The 21659-nt window shown below is 27.1% G+C and overlaps 1 protein-coding gene and 1 long non-coding RNA gene across 7 annotated transcripts; one reads left to right on the top strand and one right to left on the bottom strand.

Annotated features, from left to right (window-relative positions):
* Positions 1–2696: 2696 nt before the first annotated feature.
* Positions 2697–5557, bottom strand: LOC132937059 (uncharacterized). 4 transcript variants are annotated; one of them, XR_009663594.1, is made up of 6 exons: positions 5529–5557; positions 5315–5447; positions 5034–5223; positions 3728–3862; positions 3497–3669; positions 2697–2969 (listed from the first exon to the last, which is right to left on the bottom strand). It is a non-coding gene; the product is annotated as an uncharacterized LOC132937059 (long non-coding RNA). The 4 variants fall into 4 exon arrangements; XR_009663593.1 differs by having other exon boundaries at positions 5345–5447; positions 5529–5551; XR_009663592.1 differs by having other exon boundaries at positions 5315–5544.
* Positions 5558–5907: 350 nt separating this feature from the next.
* LOC132935821 (pyridoxal kinase-like) lies at positions 5908–11311 on the top strand. 3 transcript variants are annotated; one of them, XM_061002450.1, is made up of 8 exons: positions 5908–6163; positions 6449–6555; positions 6618–6717; positions 6789–6932; positions 9486–9606; positions 9679–9827; positions 10671–10844; positions 10945–11311. In XM_061002450.1, exons 2-8 carry the CDS (start codon positions 6469–6471, stop codon positions 11064–11066), a joined length of 897 nt encoding a protein of 298 aa, XP_060858433.1. In that variant the 5' UTR covers positions 5908–6163; positions 6449–6468; the 3' UTR covers positions 11067–11311. The 3 variants fall into 3 exon arrangements, with proteins under 3 accessions (XP_060858433.1, XP_060858432.1, XP_060858434.1); XM_061002449.1 differs by having other exon boundaries at positions 5908–6150; positions 10945–11310; XM_061002451.1 differs by lacking the exon at positions 5908–6163 and adding an exon at positions 6255–6366.
* The last annotated feature ends 10348 nt before the right edge of the window (positions 11312–21659 follow it).

Below are 21659 nucleotides of genomic sequence, written 5' to 3'. Positions count from 1 at the left end.
TTTAATGTAGGTATACAATTTTTATATTTTTCAGCAATTTATTTGGATCCAAGATTCCAATGGTATATTTCTCAAACTGACAAATATGCAGCTAAATTATTATTGAAAGATAATTGGACAATAATGATGTGGTTAGAAACTGGAATCGAAAGTAATATTTCAGTTCCTCCAATCAAAAGTTTTGTTGATGATTCTTTGAATGATGATTTGGAACAGTATATTAGATCACAGAGTTCAGCTTCAGACTCATTAGATTTAAGTTTTTCATTTCAAAATTCAAATTCGATGTCTGATATAAGACGTATAATAGATGATTTTGACAATGTTCCTAGACTTCATCACTCAACAAATATTGTAGAGTATTGGAGAAATTGTATAAACAGTAAACCAGAATTGCATAAACTGGCAATGGTGTTATTGGCAGTACCTGCGACACAAGTATGTTTTATCAGCCTTAAAAAGTTTAAATTCATTTTTTTTAAAACAATTATTTTTATGCAGGTATCCGTTGAACGTGCATTTTCAGGTTTAAAATTTATTTTATCTGATTTAAGAAGTTCATTAAAAACAGACATGTTAGAAAATATTCTGATGATAAGAAACAATCATACATTTAAATAATGAATTTATACTTATGTTGTGTTATTTACAAATTACACATTCTACCTCATACTAATTCATTAATATTACAGCTACTGTAAAATACAGTAATATTTGTTATTTATTATAATTATACATGGATACATAATTTAATGTACGATTTGTTAACTAGTTAGTTTATTGTAAAAAACAGTTTTTGTACCTCTTTTATAGTTTTATGTTTAAAATACATTATTAGCATTTTACCCAACAAAATAAAGTTGTATTCATTACTTAATATAAAATGTATTATAGTAAAAGTATTATTTATTATTATTTAATGTTATTACCGTAGATCAATGGTGTTTGTTATATTTTATATTTTAATTTTTAATACCTAACAGGTATAACATAACTTATATAGGAACCTAATAACTAATAAAATAACATAGTATTTAAATAGCCATTGAGCTCCAGCTCTGGTTATTAGTTAATGTAGGTACTAGGTATTTGTTAGGTTATTTGAGTTAACACTTAATATCAATGTTTAAAATAGTAAACAGATAAGTATTTGGAAACTTATATAATGTTTGTTAAGAACTTAAGGTACATAGATATAAAAAAATGAGTTACGTGGACTCTAATGCCTATAATAAAACGAATAGGTAGTAAAATTTTAATTAGTTTCCCATTGTCTTATTCCTTATAGTTCATAGAAAAATGTAACTACTGTACATTAGTTAACCTAGTTTAGTTAAAAACAAACGTTGCGAATTTGGGTAAAACATTTATATTTTATTATAAATAACATAAACATGAACACTTTGTTTTTTGTTTTTTTTTGGTGGGGAGGGGGGGGGGGGTCATCAAAAGTTCTGTTTTATCCAGATTTCTTAGCACCCATATTAACCAATATTAACCCGAATAATAACGGTTTTGAAAACCCAAATGTTTGTTTAAATTTTTTATTCGGGTGTTTAAACACCCAAATACATCCAGCACCCGAAACCCGAAACCCGAATAAATGATTCGGGTGCAAGGCCCTGCTATAATGTTTATAAATATTATAAATAATAAAAATATTTTTCTGATAGGTACCTATATACCCAATAAGTACTGATAGTTTAAAAATCAAAATATTTACATTGCTGCGTCATAAATTGTTAAGTATAGGAATTTGCCCTTTTATAAAATATGGTTTATTTTTATAAGTTATTATTTATAAACAAATATTATGATTTTATTTGTATATAATATTTAATAACACAATCGAGAGCTGTTAATCGTAATTTCAAATTCAGTGTCGGTCCATCAGCCGTATGCCCGTATCGTGTATGACAGTGTTTAATATGTTTTATGTATATTTTTTTTGTATATCTTTTTCAAATTTTTATAAATTTGTACTATAGTATACTTCTAGTTAAGTTGTTTGTTGAATGACAATAAATCGCTTAGATACTAAAAAAAATAAGTTATTTACTAAAGTAGTTACTTTTAGTTACATTTCAATTTGAAAGGCAAAGTAATTTTATTAAAATGTTATTTGAGTAACGACTAAAGGAACTTAAATCTTTATTAAATTTATCTCTGAGTAACGAGTAAAATAACATAATTACTTTTTAAAAGTAATTTACCAAGACTGTGACAGTAGGTAAATGTAATTAAATGTAGTATTGTGCAAACAGGTCCTACTCTGCTGTCAGTTCAAACTCAAAAAAAAATGTAAATGTAATAATTCTGGGGGTATTAGTGATCATATTTTGTAATGTTTAAGATTTTTGACATTTTGTTCTCATAACTTGATATTTAATATTATATTAATAACTTCATTAAGGATCTACAAGAAAAAAAATATGTATTGTCTAACAAATGTTGTTAATTTATTATGAATAAAATATAAGAGAATTGTGCTTTAATGTTTTCCATTAAAGCAATAAGCGTTTAAATAAAGAAGACCATATTATTTTGTAACTTGTAAGTATAGAAGTAATGGTTTTTTTGTTGTCATCGTCTATGTTATCATTATTTCACTGAAATGGAAATTCTGTAATGTAATGTAATAATGTAAAATATATCAAGATTTATTGGTATTGAATTTGCTTACCCAATGTTCATCTTCAAAATCTATAGGTTATTGGTGTGGTACTCAAAATTAGTTTTAATCACAAGGTTACTTGAAGCCATTACTTATTATCATATATTAGTGTACATTTTAATTTCTAACACACTTCATAAATAATATATAAAATACTAGATTGAAAGAATGCATTTAAAATGTTTTCATCTCAAATTGATCACTAATATCCAATTTCCATTTTCCATTGCAATTAATTGGCTTCCATTTTAGGTTGGAATACTTTCAATTTCCATTGTGTTCCATGGCTTTCAGACTATAAAGTTAAAAAATTAGTCATCAATATTTTATTTAAAAAGTATTATTTATTTAATTTATTAAAATAAAAAAACGAATATACAATTATACATTATACATTTGAATTATCTATCTTCTGTAAGCTGTGCTTGTGGCGAAGATAGAGGGTAACAAATTAAAACTTATACTTAAAAATTAAATTTAAATAGAACTATTGTGTAATTATACAATGCAGAAAGAGAGTTTATTCATACAAACAGTATTAACAAAGTTCTAGGAATATTCTTTAATGTCAAAAATTTTTTTGATTGTATAAATCACAAAATATTTTTAAACAAATTAATTTATGGTGGTACGAGAGGCAATATAATATACAAATTATTAAGTTCATATTTATCAAATAAAACACAAGTCGTTGGGGTTAATATTTCTTAAAGTATGCGTTATATACGTTAAAGATATGTTATATATGCAAGTAGAAAAATTATTTGCAAAAATACATTATTATCATAGTAACCTATTAGATTTAAAATACAAAATACAAACCTCAGGATATTTGTTTTTGATTAGTATTGTGCAAATACAAATTGTATTTAATAAAATATATAAAATATTCAACATAGGTATTTGCAATTAACTTTATAAAACAATATCACATTATCAACCAAAATGTTAAGAGAGATTATGATTGATAATAATGTGTTCTCTCATATTCACTGCTGTAAAATAATCCAAAATTAATAATTAACAAAATGTAATAACTAATTGTGAGCAAACCTTTACATGGATTTTAGTCTTCAGATATTTTTTCTACATTTATACAATCCCATAAATGTTTATCACAAACTAATAAATGATTTTTTTTTCCACAAATTCATCAGTATATCCAATACATTTAACAAACAGTTAAATCTAAAAAAAATAATTGTACATGATTAACGGATGTTAATAACTAGGGAGCAGATGTTGTTGCTTTTGCAACTTTTCTTCTACTGTTTCAATTTTCCTAAGTAAATTTTAAACGGGTTCCAAAGAAGTATGAATTAAAATCCAAAATCAACAAATGTATAAATATTAAAATTTCAAACAAACTCAATTATGTTTAAGTTAGTAGTTTAGATTGTTAAAATTAAATTAAGATATTTATTTTTTTTTTTGCAGAATTCAAATATTGTTTAAGTAAATAGAAAGATATAAATAAAATAATGTAAAATAATTTTTCATTTAATATTTATTTGAAGTATACTGTAAACCCTAATGTAAAAAAAAATAATAAGTCAATAAAAATGAATTAAAAAATTTTTTAATAGAACATTGTTATTATTTAGTGCAATTTTGTGTAACTTTTAGTGCAATAATGCAATTAATTTTACTAACTTTTACAGCTACAACATCCTTTGCACTAATAATAACTAATATATATAGGTAAATACAATATAATCGGAACAAAACTACTTTACTGGGTGACTTTTTTGTAAAAATTGTTTTTCCACAAACATATATTTTTATATTTTCCCTTATTACATACAGGAATACAGCATGCATTTTGTTAACTAAGTGCTAATTTCTTGAGTAAAACAGTAAAATACACATATTGGCTATTGTATAATGCTAATTTGTTACAGTGAATGAAAATCAACATTAAATTTCTTATTCAACTATGATTATAGTCAAATATAATCAAATATAAGTACCTAGTAAGTAATTATACAATTTTAAAACTGAGAAAATTACCCACCCACTTAACATTGTTCGGAGCAACTGTCACAAAAAGTATGTTTGTGACCATAGGCGCAAATAGTATTAGAGATTTGGGGGGCCTAAAGCCGTACTTTCATAATATTGAATAAGCTTTAAACAAAATGTAGGAAATGTTTGGGGGGCTTAACCTCCAAAGCCCTCCTATTTAGCATATGTTTATGACGTCACTGACTTAATTTAACCTACCAGTGAATATAGACTCGGCTAATTGAAAAAAAGTTGCCCAGGAAAGCAGTTTTATAGGTTACCTATTATATAATAATATGCACTTAGAGTCTTAGTGTTTAATGAAATTTTGGGCAGGATCAATGATAGTACCTACCACTAAAGTGATTTTGAGCATATTTTGGAACCATAGGAAATGTAGTCTTCAAATAAGTCTTGTGTATTTACGTCATTGAGTTTAGTTCCATCACAGACGGGTTTTAATGTGTTGAGTGGTTTCTGGAAGTGATATAGTAATATGATACCAGTACATTAATCCAATTCACAACATGAAATACACACCTCCGCTAGAATAAAAATGTACATTAATATTGACAATGCATCGTAGACCAGATTACAACATTATTATAATTATTATAATATTTTTCTTTTACTCACAGAAGAATTGCAAAAATAACATTTAGTTACCTATACATAATAGTTATACCCACAAAATAATGTGCTGCAATTTTGAGTGGCTTGGTAGACATCTCTATTCTGAAGTCTCTATAGTCTTCGTGAATATTGGTTTCTTTAACAAATTAAAATTGATCAAAATTACAACATTGTCAACATTAGGAATTTTATATTAGGTTTATTTTGTATCTAATACCTATTATACCGGCATAGTGATACGTATCGAGTGGTATTGAGAGTGGCCTGTATGTTGTTATCATATTTTATCAATAAGTGAGATCCAAAAATCAATATAATATTATTATCACTATTTTGTTGTTGCATAGAACCACCGCAGATCTATACCACGGTTTAAGAAAAAATAATAAGAATTCTATCTTCAACCACAGTGCTTCAACCGTGGACCGTAGGAAAGACCAATGGCAATGGATTCGTGTTTGATGAGAACGAACATTTCACTATTTCAGTTTAGTTCTTATCTATGTATAGTCATACATAGATAAGAACTATATTATGATAATATTATAATTTATAGATAGGTAATTGTTATAGATAGCTGGTAATTTTTAATTTTTTTTAAAATTGTTATTTTTTTTTTAAATTATCTTACAAGTTATGACATTGTGTGGTAAATTGTTTCATTATTGTTCATTTTGGCTCAATTGATCCTGTTGCGCTCGGACAATTTTTTGTAAAAATACAATCTGTGACGAAATTATCAACAATTCAATTATAATAATACACACAAAAAAATATTACCACAATTGTTAAATTTATTTGTGTTTTGAGTGCCCTGCAAATCGAATTCAAATTTCTTTGTACTATTATTAAGTATAAATATTTATAATAATAGTATCTTGTATCTTTTGAGAAAAAAAGATACACGATACTAGTATAAAATGTATCATGTATCGTGATACCTGATACTTCAAAATTATGTAGGTATCACGATACAAGATACAAGATACAATTATATATTTGATACTGCCCAACCCTGCCAGTGTATGCTATGTAACATCTAATTACATTTCATTGTAATATTTTAAATTACATAAACTATGTAAACTATTAAACATTATACATTTTGTGTTCCTTAAATTAATTTTTTTTATTTAGACTACCAATTTTGAACAACTATGGAATCTTTCAAAAGAGTGCTTTGTATACAGAGCCATGTTGTTAGTGGATATGTGGGTAATAAATGTGCTGTGTTTCCATTACAGGTAATTGTACAAATACAATTTACATTTAGAACATTAAAAATAATTATCGTACTTTATCACAGATAATGGGTTTTGAAGTGGATGCTATAAATTCTGTTCAATTATCAAACCATACTGGATATAAAACTTATTATGGCCAAATATTAAATGAAAGTAATTTATGTAAGTTGTTTATTTATTATATGTACTTACAATATTTTTATATTAATTATATAATTATTATGACTTTTTAGCGGAATTAATAACTGGTCTTGTTGAAAATGAATTGCATAATTATTCACATCTATTAACTGGTTATACTAAATGTCCAAAGTTCTTAAAGAAAGTTGCTGAAATTTATAAAATATTGAAAAAGAAAAATCCAGGGTTGATATATGGTGTGTATTCTGTTTGACTGTTTATAAATATAATATCTTTACTTTAATTTAATGCATACATTTAGTAAAAATTATGAACCATAGCTTTAATATAATTTATATAGGAGATCCTCCATTTTTAACATAAAAATTATTGTAGTTTATTATTTGAGATTTATAGGTGATTTTCTAGAATTTTATATTTCAGTAAAAGTTTTTGAATTGTGCTCTATGTTATTTCAAACATATAACTTTTATATAACCACTGCAATACAAAGTTTAGATGTGCAATAAGATGTGCAAAAAAAAAAATTTCTTTGAGAAATCTCTTCTTCCCTCATGTTTATGGACTTATTTGGTACTCAACATAACTGAATTTAGTCACACATAATTTTATTTAATGTATCTAAATAATCTATTTTTGATCCTCTATCAAAGTTTAAGTGTACACTTCTCATGTGTGCAGACTGAATCAATAAATACCGCCGCCCTCTAGGCATCAACTAGGTTCTGTTTTTATTTGTTAATCGTCATTCGGCTAATTTATTCATATTGTTGGATGTGTAGAGTGCGGCAGACATGACCAGTTTTTTTGGCCATGATATTCACTCTTATCCTGAATAAAGTAAAATATAGTAAGACTAATAATTGTTTCCATTTAAATTTCTTAGTTTCAAAGTGGACATCCTAGTGGTTTTAATTTTTTAATTTTTTCATGTTCTATATATATACCTGATACCTCAAACTACTTAACTATTCATGGAGCTTTGTTTAATCATAAATCATTTACTTTAATATTTACATATTTTCATTATCTTTTTAATTATGAATTTTTTTGTTATTTTGTATGTTGGAAATATCTATTATATAAACATGTGTGTATACATAATATTTGTATTGAGGGATCAGAAAAAACAAATTTTAACCTAGGTATCTGCACATTAAAATAATAATTAACAAAATATAGGTAATAAAACATTTTGTTTCAAAATCACAAACAATTAAACCAGGGGCTTTATTTGGGATGTTGCAGAGTATACTTATGCATACCTAAAAATTATCAAGGTTGTATTTTGGCCTGACTATAATTTTTCTGCACCAGGCAAAAATAATCTACTTTTTTTTAATTGGTCTTAACTCTTGAGTATCGGCCACTATGCCTATGTGATATTATTAATGTATTATTAAATTATTTAAATTAAATATAAAAATGTTTGGTTTATATTAAATATTTTATGTGTGGTTGTGGTCTGTGGATTTCAGGGTTTGTGTTCTATACACTATTTATGTACTTATAATGTAATTTAGAACTCCTAGGCTCCCACAGGAGTTCTCTCAGAGGGGACCAGTATTTTGAAAAAAAAATATACAAAGGTTTATGTACAATAGTGTCTATAAATATTTTAAATTTAATAATTTAAGTACTTACTCAGTATTATTAGGTATACAATTATACAATATTCATATTATATTAGATTATACATGGAAATTATAGATTCTAAAGTTGTAGAGCGTAGTGAGAAAAACATTTTTTGTAATAACTTATTGATGATAAATATTTTATTTTATTTTTTGTCACTTTATCAATTACTTTTTCAGCAATAATTGGAATGTATTTAATAGGTACGTCTATTATTATCATGGTCATATAAAATGGATAATATTTTAGTATAAAACCGATCTGTGCATTATATTATTATTTCTTCAATTTTTTCTAATGTAGAAAAATGTTGTCAATGGCTATCATCCAAGCGTTGTTATTGGCGACGGTCAGTCGATAAAATTTTATTCTCAAGGGCATAGAGTACATAATATGAAGGATAAATTAATTAACAAAAACATATATACAAAAATGCAAATCAAATTAGAATAATACAAATGATATTAACAGTGAAAGAGTATAAGTAACTTATTTATTTCGATAGTACAAAAATACATTAAGATGAATGACTTATTCCATGGACACAAATAAACAATATACAAATGAGTAGTATTGTAAAATACTAAAATAGTATTGTTAGTTATTCATTATTAATGTTCTTAGACAAGTTTTTAATCTAGGTATCGAGTCGAAAAAAAATCAAATGTTTCTAGTTTATTTCCCAATATTAACATCCGGTTAACTGGAAGGAAAAGACAAAATTTTTTTGGAATATGAAATTTAGGATTGAAGCGTAGTCATATTAGGGACATTAGAGAATCGAAGACAGAATTTCAGGACAGCAGATTTTAGTATTTAACAAATTATATAACCAATGTGGTCTAAATGATTCAATTAGTTAAGGTCGATTTAGAATTCTGGAACCCATATTGGTTGTATGATATGACATTTTTTAAAAAAAAACTAGAAAATTTAGGTTCAAGTTATAGTTTTAGTAGCGTACTTAGCAGAATATGAGATGATAATTTCTAACATCGATCTCTGGATTTGTAAATAGGATAAATGAAACTAATTTCCATAAATTGGGAAAGACTCCAGACGATAAGGATAAATATGGATCTTTAAATTGTATAGAGTCAATTTATTATGCATATAGTTAAATAATAAATTAAAATATTTTTTATATTTTAAAGTTTGTGATCCTGTAATGGGTGATAATAAAGAAATATATGTTCCAAAAGATATATTAGATGTCTATAAGAATGAAATAATACATTTGACTGATATCCTTACACCGAATGAATATGAATTAGAGTGGGTACAGTTATAATTATTAATACTTTTTTTTGATTTAACTTAATATTTGTATGTTTTCTATTCCATTAGGTTATTAACTGGTATAACTATAACAACCCCTAATGATATTTATAAGGCCATGAATATATTATATGCTCAGGGTTGTAAAACAGTCGTGGTGTCATCTTCTAACATATCATCGAATTCTGTTATGAAGTGTATTGGAAGAAATTGTTCTTGTAAGTATTAAAAATATATACAAATGGGTATAATAAGTATATATATATATATATATATATAGTATAATTAATATATTTTACATTCTTAGCTGAGCTAAAGTAAAGTTTTTTTTTTCAAATATTTCAATAGATATATTTTTAAGAAAACACATGTAATTAGATTTACTTAAGGAATTCAAAAGTTGCAAAATATACCTCTATACATTTAAAATTTTAAATGGATAAGTTATAATAATACATAATTAACTATAATTTTTATTTTGTGAAATTTCTAATTTGCACTATGAACAAAAATGATATAGGGGGACGAGGTGGCCGAGCGGTCTAACGCGACGGATTCGGCACAGCTGGTCCGAGTTTGATCCTCGACCACCGGGCGGCATTTTTCTCCGTGCAAGTCACGGTGTCCGGAGAACAAGTGCCGCCATCCCCCACCCGGGCATGGCAGATACCTACGGGTGCCCAATCGAAAATTCTGCCAAACCCAACACACACGTGTTCCTTCCCCTACCGTCACTAACAACCCACAAACAAACCACTACAGCTAATGGCCATAGTTGCCGAAGCTTAAGATCAATAAAAAAAAAAAAAATGATATATTAATAATTTATATTTGTTTGCCTTTAGGTAGTCTATTTGTCGAGAGAATGTGGTCGTGCACAAACCAAAATGTGTTGTACTCCTCTCTAACCACCCAAATCCCCACATCTTGATACTAGTTGTATGCACGAATAAACAATATTCTCTCGGTGAATGAAATATAGGCATCTTGTTCATGCTATATTATGCATTATACATGATATTGCAACATTTTTAATAATCTTAAATATGTTAATATTTTAGACGAGGAATATGTAGAGTTAGATATTCCCATCATTGACCAATCCTTTATTGGAACTGGAGATTTTTTTACTGCTTTGTTATTGATATGGATGAACTTAACTAATAATGACTTGAAACATTCCATTGAAAAAACGGTTGCAACAATTCAAGCAGTATTAAAACGTACCATAAAATGTAATTATTTAATTAAAAAACAAATAAATAATACAATTAATGTACAATAATTGTATTTTAAATTAATTAAAATGTGAATTAATGTTTTCTTTGACGATAGATACAAATGAAAATGGTTCAAAGGATCCAAGAAGCAAAAAAGAACTAAAACTAATTCAGAGCTTGAGTGATATTAAAAACCCTGAAGTAACAATATTTGGTACTATTAATAAAGTTGGATAATTATTTTTGAATATCTTTATTTATATATTACTATACATTATACAAATATTATAGTCATTGTTAACTTTTAGAATATAATTTAATGGACAACCTTCATAACCCTTTAGTTATGTTTGAGTTAATAACTTATAATAAAAACTACATATAGTTGATATTAATTAATGTACGAGAGTCTGAATTATAATTAAAATAAAATGTACTTACCTATAAATTATTGTGAAAATTACCAAATAGTATTTACTATTTTTTTATTTTATAAATATATAAATTTATCAAAAATATAATATGTCTTCCATATTATGAAACTGTGAATTCCAAAAGCTTCCATTAATAATAGATTGTATTTATTGTTTTTAACCAACTAAATAATTTTGTATTAAAATCAAATGTTACTTGATATAGGAAATAAAACTGTTTTATTAATATACAAAATTATATTATACATGTATTAATGTTTTTTATTTTAGTAATTCCTATTAATATATTTTTAAAAAAGTGGAATATAAATTGTATTTTTTTATATAGGTATATAAAGTATAATAATAATTAAATTGTACTTATATTAATCAACAGAACCGGACTGGGTCAAAAATTTCTACCGGTAAAATAAAAAAAATCGACCCACTTAGGTATACCTATAAAAACAACCCTAAAAAACATATATTTTCGTATAAAATGATTGTATATTATTTTAAGAATTTGAACACTTAATATTATTATTTATTATTAAAAATTAAAAAATTAAAAATTGGTTAGTACAAAGAAATGTTATCAATTTTATTTAAAATACATATGTTTAGACTCCAGAATACACATTAATACATATTAAGCAATTTGTTAAGGTTTGAGCTCTTTTGCGAAATTGTGTCCACCGAGTACATTATTATTATACCTTAGTTCAGCCACTTTGACGGCACCCGAATAGGTGGGAGTTTGTGAAATGATAATTGTCGAACATTTTAGGCAGTGCAGACGTGCGTTACAATAAGGTAGAGATTACCGATTAACGAAGACAATAATATGACACAACTCACAAGCATCTACTTTTGACAAATTATACATTTTTTCATATCTATTTTGAGGAATTTCCTTAACTCTAAATAGTTTTCTAATACAATTGCATTAGAAAATGCGTCTATGCCTGTCTTCAGAATGACCCTTAACCGATAAACCTAAAAAAAAAAACGTCCCTACGAGTACAAGCGGTTCGCTGGTTTTCGCCCAAAATCGACATTTTGGTTTTCGCTCAAATGACCTTTTTTACCCAAACACAAAAATTAGTTATTTGGTTTTCGCCCAAAGAAATATTATTCATAGTAAACGAAAAAACATTTTGGTTTACTAATAAAAAAAACAACAAAATGCATTCCAGTTAAAAGTGGAGGAAATTACATATTATTCTAATTTAAATATACACCATAATCTCGCCGATGAAGGTGGCTACTATAAATTCTTTTTCGATTTACCTTATTTAAACTTTAATGAAGTTCCAGACACATTTAGTGAAATTATATCAATTGCTCCTACTAATAATATAAGTATGGATTTTCAAGACTATATATTAAAAAATCATATTGATTCTGATGCTGATTTTAGGCCAGAATTATGGGCTAGTAAACCAGACAATAGCCCAAAAACAACGAACGGAGCTGATGGCAATTCTAGTCAATGCTGATTTAAAAATTAATTAATTTAAAATAAAGAAAGAAAATTCCTGCGCGTAGAATAAAAATATGAAAAAATTATATGAAAAAAATTTATTCAGATTACAATTAATCCAAAAAATTGTATTTTATTTTAATTTAGTATTTTTAATGCAAACGCGCACCAATAAATATTGAATATGCATTAACAAATAAATAAATTAATGTTTCGATATGAAAACTATTGTAATTGTAATTTGTGTAATTTGTAAATTTTAATGACTTTTTTGTATAAATAATTGTAAGTACCTAATTGTAATTTGTCATTAGACAAAATTGTGAATAATTATGGCTTTCTAAGGAAGCGGTTCTAAAATAAATAGTTCAAACAATATTTTTAAACCCACTAGTCATATAACATATAAGTTATAAGTCAGAATATGATGAGACTGAAGGTCTTAAGCCTTATAAGGTGAAGGAAAATATTGTTTGAGTATAATAATTTTTTACCATCAGTAATGACCAATTCGAAAATTTGGAGGTACGCAGATTATGTACACCCCATAAAGTGGATCAATTTCTTTGAAAAAAGGTTTCTATAGTTCGTAAATTGTGGGCAAATGATTTATGTTTTCGTGCGCAAATGAGTTGTAAAAAAGGTAAATGTGCGCAAATGAGTTGTAGCCGTTAGATATTGGCGATTGCGATATACATATTATTAGATACATGAGTACCTATATTATGATTAAATAAAAATACAAAGATATACCAGCTACCTAAGTGCAATTATACTCATATCTCAGTTATACATTTTTATAATCACATACAATAGGTACCTACAACAACTCGGGACGTCTTTTACTGATCATTATATTAATTTTGTTATGTTATGAATAAAGACCGGATTTATATGTTTTTACGTAGGTATTATTGTTATACGGAGTCTATGCAGTTAATGTAAACAATTTGGACGATTCGTTCAATTCTGAGTTCGTAAGAAAAAGCTTTTTTCCATATTGGAGAATATTTTATGGGTTAGAGAATAATTAGCATATTTAGCATATTTTGAAATATTTTAAATTGTGAGAAAAAATAATAATTTTAATATTACGGTACCCGGAAAATATTAAATGTATTTTTAATGTTTTTTGTACCATTTTGATAAAAATAAAAATCGCAGTATGTTATAGCACCTATTGTATGTTGTGGAATTCATTAAACATTGTGGATAACCTGCAATGCTAGCACTTGTTTTCATACTGATATAAAATCAGTGTTTATTGTTTATCAAATATTCAAATATTCAAATACTTCGTTATAGACTTTTGCAATTACTATTTAATTACGATTGCGTGATTCACATTAATTTTGGATAGAGTTATTAAGGCACATTTATACCGACAACGGAAAAGTATATATATTTATCGGGCAATTCCGAGAAGTGAGCTATTTCAGTCGTGGGCGACGTGTGCCGCATCTCGCCCTAGACTGAAATTGCCATTCCACACGAGCCACACACACGCCTCTGCATTCGCCAATTACGGCAAAGGTAACGCAAGGATCTATGCAACAACTGGACTATAATTCTACGACAACAGTATTTCATGAAAGAAACGATTTGGTTTTATTTATTTTAAGCGTCACGCATAAAAGGTATATAATATAATGAATATAAGATGTAACCAAAAGTTTATGTTTTGTAAGGACCATGGTATCGATTTCAGTGTCTGGTTGTGCAGGGGATACGTGCGTGATATATGTGCACCCAGCATTTTTTGGAATTTCCATTTTCATCGCACGGCACTCTTAGGCATTCCCACTTTACCTCCCGCTGGACGAAAAAAGACGCTTTCCCACGCTTGTACCACTGTTGAAAACCAAACTTTCGAGCGACAAAAAATATATTTTAGTGCAAGGGATACTGTAGGATCCCATCATTACAACCAGTCCACAACTGATTATATATTTATGGTTTATATGTAATTATAAATATTAATAAATACAGATTAAAGGGAATAACTAAATCCGCTTACAAATGAAAATATTACAAGTTAAACGTATGACAAAATTAATGAAAATTATATGAATAATAAATAATTTAAGAAATATGTATATAATTATGTCAAAAAATGTCCATAAAAATATAATTTTGAAAAAACTTATTACCTACATTTCATATAAATTTACTCGAAAAAAAAACTTCTTGTCTTAAATTAATGTTTTTACAATCAAAATTCACAAAATGGCTATTTTCAATTTTTACAAAAACAATTTAATACAATTTAAAATACAAAATTATCGGTTTTAAAAAAAATTTAAATTGTTGATTTGAACAAAAGTGTGTTAAATAATCAAACCAGTGGCGGATCTAGGGAGGTCAGCTGACCCACAGTTAATATTTAATGATAAAATTGGCCTTTTTTCATATCTTGGGTAGTTGGACACTTTGACGCTCGAATAAACACACATTCAGTATAAATTAATTTTTTTTATTTTATATACCTAGTACACAAGTAGACACAAGTAAAAAGTGATCCCTTTTAATATCCTGACCCACAGTTTCCTAACTCTGGATCCACTCCTGAATAAAACCATACTAAAAAAAGTGACCAAGTGGGTGTCGCTTTGCTCTACAGTAGGTTGTAAGTGGGTCATTGTAATGGATGGTGTTAAATTTGAATTATAATATCGTTGTATACGAAATACAATTCTAAACGAAGACGGACAGTGCCATGATAAATATTACCAATTATATTTGATGATATTATTATGAACAAAGTAATTTGTTATATTTATATATAACCTAAAAACGTGGAACCTGGTTTTAAATTTTCAATCATAAGATATAGAGGTTGAATATTTTATAAATTTTTAACTTTTTTAAATTTACAACTTGTACATTTTGTCAAAATTCGTGCTTAAAATGCATATAAAAAAAATGTTAACCTAAGTATTTTTAATATTTTTCAACTACTATTGTACAAATATATTAGGCTCCTTTTATTCAATTTTTGAGCTTTTTTTTCCAACAAATAAAATTTTATTGACAATTATAGAAAAACAAAACAAAAAACATTTTTAATTAAAAATCGAGTGAATATCCAATATTGTAAAAATTTGAACTTCAAACGTTTATAAAAATTTAATTTGACTTTTTTAGAGACATTTTTTTTTTGATAAAGGTAGACAAACTTATAAGGAATTTTGTATTACATTATAAACTCTAAAATTAAATAATTTACATTTTTAGAAATATCTAACTCAAAGGTAATTTGCAAATTTTCGAGATTTCGGGATTTTGATAAATTATGTCAACATTAGAATTTTTATGTATAATAAAAATAATAGTGCATATTTTGTCAAAATTGAAATTTTAAATACTTATAAAAAAGAATTATGAATATGTATTTTTAATATTTTTCAACTGTCATCAATATATTAGGAGCGTTGTATTAAATACATTTATCTAAAATTACAAAATAATTTCTAATTTATTCATAGTTTATTTATATTTAGTTCATTACAGTCATATAATATGAATAATTAATACAATTAATATATAGAATCCATAGCTGATTGTATACCTTAATTTATTCTTTCTTAATTAGTGCTCATATAAGCGTTTGGAATTCCACTTCCTTGGGTGGGACACTGTCATATTATATTAATATTTATTATGTACCTCCTGTGTTTATAGTTACTTACACGTGTATTAAAACATTACTTCATAATGTATGACCAATTTTGAATAAAATACCTGTTAAAATGCAAAAATCCCTCAAAATATTCAGCTGATAGGTACCACTAAAATCTAAAAAATCACAAAATATGAAAAATTGAATTATTAATTTCAGTTCTTTGAATCTGTAAACAAATTTTAAGCTTACTTTGCTATTTCTTAAGCATCTTAAAAAATATATACCAATGCTAACCATGATTATTACAATTACTGTAGTATAAACAATAATAATTAATATTTCATAATTATTACGTATAATTCATATTAACTCGATAAATAAGATGGTTTTCTTATGATTATCCAAGAATTGTCAAAGATTTTTTTAACGATATTATTCTGTTGGAATAAAAATTGAATGGGTATCAGCTATAAAACAGTGTGTTACTAAAATACGAAATATATTATTTTAATTTTAGGAGCAACAGGTGTGTAATCCGCAAGTCGTGGCTCAAACGGGGTTTAAAGTACCAGGGTATCATCCGTCAGTGACGACGGTGAAGGCCAGATTCTATATTTTGTATTATAATATGGTTCAAAGTAGGTTCAAATTATGAAAAACGTAAAATGATAAACGCTGCAGACATTTAGTAGTTATTTAGTTGACATTTAGTTGCATTTAGTAATTAGTATTGCATTTAGTATCAAGGTATTTAGTTCCTTAAATGTATAGAACTTTAGCCGAAAAGGTTTCAAGAACAAAAAGAGTGGGAGATTTATCTTCCACACACTACATAGGTACCTACACATAATTATTATGTCTACCGGCGATTGTAAACTGCACCCAACGTACAGGTAAACACGAAATCATACATGTAAACTGCGCCCGAATTCTTATCGTGAGTAAAAAGGTGATATGTAAACTGCGCTCGAGTTTTATCAAATGTAAAAAGGTGACATATGTTATATAATATGTAAACTGCGCCCGGCTAAATTTTTAAAAATTGAATAGCTATATATTTTTGTAATAATTAATAGAATAAAATTAAAAACATATTGTTGATACATAGTCTGCAAAATTAAACAAAATTACAGAATTACTAATCTAAAATTACAATCTTTAATATGCTTGATTCGTTACAGCCATATTATAGCATAAATAATTAATAGAATACAATTAAAAATTAAAAAAAATATATAATCTTAAAAAGTACAATATTAGGACAAAAAAAAAACATATTGTTGATACATATTCATCAATTGGAGTTTGACCACTGTTATATTTATTAATTAAATGTTGTAACGTTTTGCGTTTATTTTTTGTTTTAGAATTTTGATATTTAAAGGGTACATTTATATTATTTAGTTTAATATATGTTTCTATTTGAACTTCGTTTAACTTTTCTAAGAACATGAAAATATTAAACTAAAAACTAAAAAAAAAAAGGTGGATAAGTGGATGTCATTCTGCTGTACAGTAGGTTACAAGTGGGTCACTTTAATGGATGGTGTTAAATTTGAATTCAATGATATAATATCATTGTATAAGAAAAACGATTCTGAGCGAAAACGGTCAGTCAGCCTATGATAGGACCCTATGAAATAAGTATATTTGATGATATTATTGCGAATAAAGTAATTTATATAATATAACCCCTATTTACATGGAGCCTTGTTTTAAATTTTCAATCCTTAGCTTAGCCCATGTCTACGATACAATTCAAAACAATTACGAATTAAATGTAAATTAATGTAAGTATTGTATTGTTGTACCTTTAATAAAAAATATTTTATACGGTTATAAAATATATATATATATATTATTTATGTATAAAATATAGTTTGATAAATTCTTGAGTGTACCGGTTTAGTTATTAGTCATGTAACTATTTGAGTGGCTTGACCGAATACTAATAATATAAATTCCTTGAGTCTAGGAGTAAACATACGTTTATAGCGTATTTTATACCTCACAAACTACATAATTTATTATAAAAAAGGTTTCCTACGACCTACATTCTATATATCGAATATATATTTGTATTATATCAAAATAAATGACTTCAAGGGAATAAGTTTTAGTCCTTGTAAAGTTGTCAGATTTTGATAACTATTTTTTTTTATCTGAAAGAAGAAAACTTCCCACAAACCGTATGGAACTCCGATTTTTATTTTATTTCAAATAATGGTATAACAATAATTTGTAAAAAACCGCATAAATTGTATTATTTTTTAAGACATTTAGACACAATATCATAAAGTTTAAGATTAAAATATTATAATATAAAATGGAGTTCTATCAGTCTCCCCCCCCCCCTTGCCACCCAATCAAAAACGCCATGGGTCCTAGAGGCAGACTTGAAATATGCTTTGAAGTATTTAAAACGAATAAAAAGCAAGCGATTTTATTTTATGGAGTAGCAAATTACCGAATGTTTATAAAATAGGTAGATTACTAGATTATTATTATGTCGAATGTATAAGTATAAGTATGTCGAATTTTTGTATTCTCGAATTCAATGGAAATCCACTTAAAATAGGTAATTAATAATTACTATTACAATAAAACTCTATAACTATAACTCAAACTTTATTTTGTGTCACTTGATTTTCGACATAACGACAGTTTACTGTATTAGCATTTTCTACAAATGTTATATTTTTAACTATTTTGACTCTTTTTGTATGCTTAATAATTTTTCGATTTTTATTAGTTTTTTATAATTAATGTCGATAAAAAATTGTCACTCGGTCAAAAATCTTGAAAATGTATACAAGGTTCCCCGTCCTGGCGTCCTCAAATTTTCTTATTCTAGTGTAATTTTTAAAAAAATTAGTCACAATACTTTTTTCAGTGTCTAAAGTTAGAATTATATGACGAAATTCGGCAAAATCATGGACATTTGTAAAACTATTTTGAGTTAGATTTATATAAAAAATGTTCTTTTTATATCTAAGATTTGGAAACTCAATAGAATATCCCTCTTAAGTTTTCTATCTAACCAAAAATATAATTTATTGAAAAGTCGTTACTGTATGCGTGTTAAACTTTTTACGGAATTGTATTATATTCACCAGTAATAATTAACGATTATCTTATTTTATTGTAATTTTAAAACGAATGATGACGGTTTGAAATGTTCACCAAATATTTATATTTGATTTTCCTACTGGTACATGGTATAGTTTTAAAAATATTTTGGCAGTTTTGAGCTATCTACACTATTTTTGGTTTTTTTCGATGAAAAAATGTTTATCCGAGGGTTGAAAATGTAAAACAAGGTTTCTCTCACGGAGGTACCTAGTTAATATTGTAACCAAAAAAATCTAAAAAATATATTGACTTGGTTTTTTTCTACAGACACTTTTAGTGAAAATGTTGATGAAACCTCGATACCTTCCGGATCGTCCGACGTCGCATCGGGGGCCCGGTTGTTGCTGTTAGATGCTGCCTGGTCAGCGCGGACCGATTTCACAGGTTCACAGAATATAAGTAGGTACCTACTGAGTTTATACCGGCCGCCGCGACGCGATAAAGACGATCCGTAGCATGGGACCCTGCTGACTAAATATCGATTCTGGGTGTGGCGATCGAACCCAATTTTAATAATAATAATAATCACGACCACAGCTGCTGCTGTTGCGGTGGGAGGTAGTCACGTCTCGTCTCATATCGCTTCGCCTCGGAGCAGGGTCTTAGCAGCAGCTGCTCTGTCTTTCTCTCTCCCCCGCCCTTCTTCACCGCTCGTGCTTGTGTGGAGTAGAGGAGAGAAGAGACGAATCTGTTGGGAGCGACCGACACCGACGTCGGTGTCACCAGGGCAGCAGTCGCGCCACTGCTCGTTTATACACGCGTGTGACTCGGCGTACCTATGTTTTCGTGCGTAAATTTCATGAGAAAATTAAATTATATTTAATGACGATCCAAATATTTTTATGAATCGCAAACGCCCCACACTAGAAAAAAAAGTCCCGATTAAAAAGGCCCCACGACGGAAAAAAGTCTAAAATAAGAAATTTTAATAAAACAATGACTACAACAATATTACTACAACCTTGATAATTATTATAATAATGCAATCGACAATATAATATTTTAATTACACCTCTAAACCTCTTAGATACGGGTTATGACAGTTATTATATGGTAGACAACAAATATATAAGTACAAGCAGTCCAAGCGTTATAATCTAAAATACAAAGTACAGACAGCTGTACAAGTTGGATTTTAATAAGTATTTCGGTAAATTGTTCAAAAACTTTTTTTCCAGAACTTTTCCGATTACCATTTCTACAACTTGACTAGGGACTACTATAGATGCAGTATTCGCAAGATACATTGAAGTCATTTAATCTATAATAATATAATACGTTTCTTATTTCAGTTACCACAAATCGATAATTTTACTTATAGCACATGAACATCCAAACCAAAAGTCCAAAATGTGCATTATGGAAATAATAACAAATGTAATGATATAGAGCTTTAGTTTTCCACAAGATCAAAATTTTTTTTAAATTACTATCTAGGGTTTTTCATTATATTTTAATTTGAAAGTGAGTTATGAGTATTATAAGATGTACAATTAGTATTAGCTATGGGAATTTTATACCCAAGGATTCTTTTTTTCGATTACGGTACTCTGTCGGAAGTAAGTAGGTACTGGCAGTGTTGTTAAAAATACTTTTTAAAAGTATTTAAGAAATTACTCAAACACTCTCAAAATAAAGTATTAAAATACCACCCAAATACTATAAATAGTAAAGTATTTGAAATAATCTTAAAATACAATAACATTTTTTTTTTACTTTTTAGTTCTGGAATAATTTGTTAGGTATAATCAAAAATTGGTTTATTGCATTTTAAAAACATGATTCAATCAATATTCAAAATTATGATCAGTCATGTAGTTGCGCCACAACAATGAACTTTTCTCTACAGAGTTATATATTAATTTAAAGCTATATGTATTCGGATATCTCATTCCGTCATCGATCGTGGTAGACGATGAACGATAATGATAATTAATGATAACAATTTTCTTGGTAAATAGGAAGTAGGTACTATTGTAGTAATAATTAGTAATAATATTTTCTTATAACTAAATAATTATAAACTATAAACTATAAAGTATAATAGCTGTTAAGCAGGAGCGTTTTACATATATATGTTTTGTTATTGACTTAAGCTACCTAATAGTGATACCGACTACTACAGATCTACCGATCTTCGTAGACAATAAACTGTTTCCTGGAGAAAAAAACATTTAAGC

The sequence above is a fragment of the Metopolophium dirhodum genome, chromosome 1, assembly GCF_019925205.1.
Source record: "Metopolophium dirhodum isolate CAU chromosome 1, ASM1992520v1, whole genome shotgun sequence".
NCBI classification, from domain to species: Eukaryota; Metazoa; Arthropoda; class Insecta; order Hemiptera; family Aphididae; genus Metopolophium; species Metopolophium dirhodum.
Note: the sequence above shows the minus strand (reverse complement) of the source record. Positions and strands in the feature narration are given on the sequence as shown.

Bases quoted from the DNA above. Each gene is read 5' to 3' on its own strand.
- LOC132935821 (XM_061002450.1), top strand. From the start codon at position 6,469: ATGGAATCTTTCAAAAGAGTGCTTTGTATACAGAGCCATGTTGTTAGT. The intron at 6,556-6,617 runs GTAATTGTACAA...ACTTTATCACAG, and splicing joins GTGCTGTGTTTCCATTACAG to ATAATGGGTTTTGAAGTGGA. The intron at 10,845-10,944 runs GTAATTATTTAA...CTTTGACGATAG, and splicing joins ATTAAAACGTACCATAAAAT to ATACAAATGAAAATGGTTCA.